Source organism: Mesocricetus auratus, unplaced genomic scaffold (assembly GCF_017639785.1).
Source record: "Mesocricetus auratus isolate SY011 unplaced genomic scaffold, BCM_Maur_2.0 Super-Scaffold_100004, whole genome shotgun sequence".
In the NCBI taxonomy this organism is placed as follows: Eukaryota; Metazoa; Chordata; class Mammalia; order Rodentia; family Cricetidae; genus Mesocricetus; species Mesocricetus auratus.
The window spans coordinates 78,751,694-78,753,928 of NW_024429189.1; the positions used below are offsets into that span (position 1 = coordinate 78,751,694).

A 2,235-nucleotide genomic window follows, 5' to 3' on the forward strand; every position below is an offset into this window, starting at 1 on the left:
GCAGTCATGAATTCAGGACAGATTGGAAAATGACATGAAAAGACTTACAAGGGCAAGAAGGAAAGGTAAAATGATATAAATGCTATACTCATGCACACAACCCTCAAAAACCAAATTATGATTTGTAGAAGAAAAGAATGAAAAAATACAGAAGAAAGGTAAATAGAAATAGAATGGCTCTGAGTAACAAACTCCTCCTCAGGCAGAAAAACTCAACATTTTTCCTTGGTTTTTTCCTACTATTCCATACAACTCACATGGTTGCACATTTTAGACTCCCATGGGTGCTCTGAAATTTCTAACCTCTATCCAATGCCTGAAAAGTCCCAAAAATTAGAAAAGAGTTTGTGCAGGGTACAGACATGGAAAATAACCCAATTCAATTCCCCTATATAAATATTCCATGGAATATAGCCAGAAAACTGCAGTTCACGAGAGTATTTTCTATTCAAAATGAAAAGTTTCTAAAAATCATAAAGAAACATTTCCTCTTCTGTATGTCTAAAAACTTGCTTCAAACAAATACTAACCCTTAAGAATTAAGGCTTCTGATTAATAAAGCCATTGTACTATAAATAGATGTAATTTTATGGTAACATTTGGAAAAAATTGTCCTTTCCTTCTAAACATCAGGTAAAATGGTATGTATGTGTGTATGTATGTATGTATGTATGTATAAACATATTAACATATGTAAAGAAAGGTTTTCATGAGAGGTTGGTTAGTAATGGATTTCCATGATCAATTAAGGCTAATCACAATTCAGTTATTCAGGAGATTTGTCTATATCCCATTATCTGTCTGAATATTCTCCTTATTGCCATCTTCATTTCTTGATTTCTCAATGTGTAGATCACAGGATTCAAAAAAGGAGTGACAACTGCATCAAATAGGGCCAGAAATTTATCTAAGTGTGTAGAGGAAGAAGGCCATGTATAGAAAAATATGGCAGGGCCAAAGAATAATACCACTACAGTCACATGAGCTGAAAGGATAGATAAAGCCTTGTAGGAACCACTTGAAGAGTGTTTCAGAACAGTAAATATAATGACAATATAGGAAATGATCAGTATGAAGAAGGAGCCTAAAGACATGAATCCACTATTGATTGAGACCAGTAATTCCAGTCTGTATGTGTCCATACAAGCAAGTTTGATGAATTGAGGAAGGTCACAAAAGAAGCTGTCCAATATATTAGGACCACAGAGAGGTAAATTTACTATGAAAGCCAGTTGTATAACAGAGTGCATAAGTCCAACTACTAAGGCAGTAATTAAAATGAAGATACAGATCTTGGGGCTCATCATGGTAAGATAGTGGAGAGGCTTACATATGGCCACATATCTGTCAAAGGCCATGGCTATAAGTAAAACCATTTCCACACCACCAATAAAGTGAATGAAGAAGATTTGAGCGACACAGCCTCTAAAAGAGATGATTTTGTGTTTTTTGAATAAGTCATACATCATCTTTGGTGAAGTGGCAGAAGAAATACCTATATCAATAAAAGAGAGGATAGACAAAAGAAAGTAAATAGGGGAATGTAAGTGATGGTCAGAAGCCACGGTAAAAATTATGAGGCAGTTTCCCATCAGGCTTGCCATATACAGCACTGAGGATAACATGAAAAGCAGCAGTTGGATATCCCAGGAGTTAGTGAGCCCCAGGAACACAAATTCTGATGACGCAGAATGATTCACTCTTTCCATTGACTTTGTTCTCAGTGCTACCTAAAGGGGGAATTGGGATAATTATATTAATAGACTACAAGGACAAATTTGAAATGTGTGAAACCCTATTTGTACTTTAATTTCATGATCAACCTAAAGGCCAACATATAACTGAACATAATTAATTAATAAAGAAGTGTAATTTAAATCACACTGAAACATCACTTCATACTTCTTGAACGTGGTATTATTTTAAAAATCTAAGTATAGCAAGTTTGATGACAACTTTTCTCCTCCAGTGTTATGCATAGCACCTGCTAGCACTATGAAAGCTAACTTATAAGGGTGACGTTTCCAGATGAAGAGTAGGCTGATTTTTCCAAGTTGAAACAAGGATAAGAACTAATGACTAAAAATGTCACAAGTTTGAGGGGATAACCTACTACAATTACTCTGTTAAATTGACGTAGTGTTATACAGACTCCTAATGACTTATTGTTGTACCCGTGGATTAATGCACCTCTCAACCATCATCAGAGAAGCTACGTTTTACAGTAAATGACAA

At 35.1% G+C, this 2,235-nt stretch overlaps 1 protein-coding gene across 1 annotated transcript; it reads right to left on the minus strand.

Moving 5' to 3' along the window:
- Positions 1–770: 770 nt before the first annotated feature.
- LOC101831186 (olfactory receptor 4F3/4F16/4F29-like) lies at positions 771–1,712 on the minus strand. The gene has a single exon (XM_005064789.4). It carries the CDS (start codon positions 1,707–1,709, stop codon positions 771–773), a length of 939 nt encoding a protein of 312 aa, XP_005064846.2. The 5' UTR covers positions 1,710–1,712.
- Positions 1,713–2,235: the final 523 nt, after the last annotated feature.

Excerpts from the sequence above, each read along its gene's own strand:
- LOC101831186 (XM_005064789.4), bottom strand. The coding sequence starts at position 1,709 with ATGGAAAGAGTGAATCATTCTGCGTCATCAGAATTTGTGTTCCTGGGG.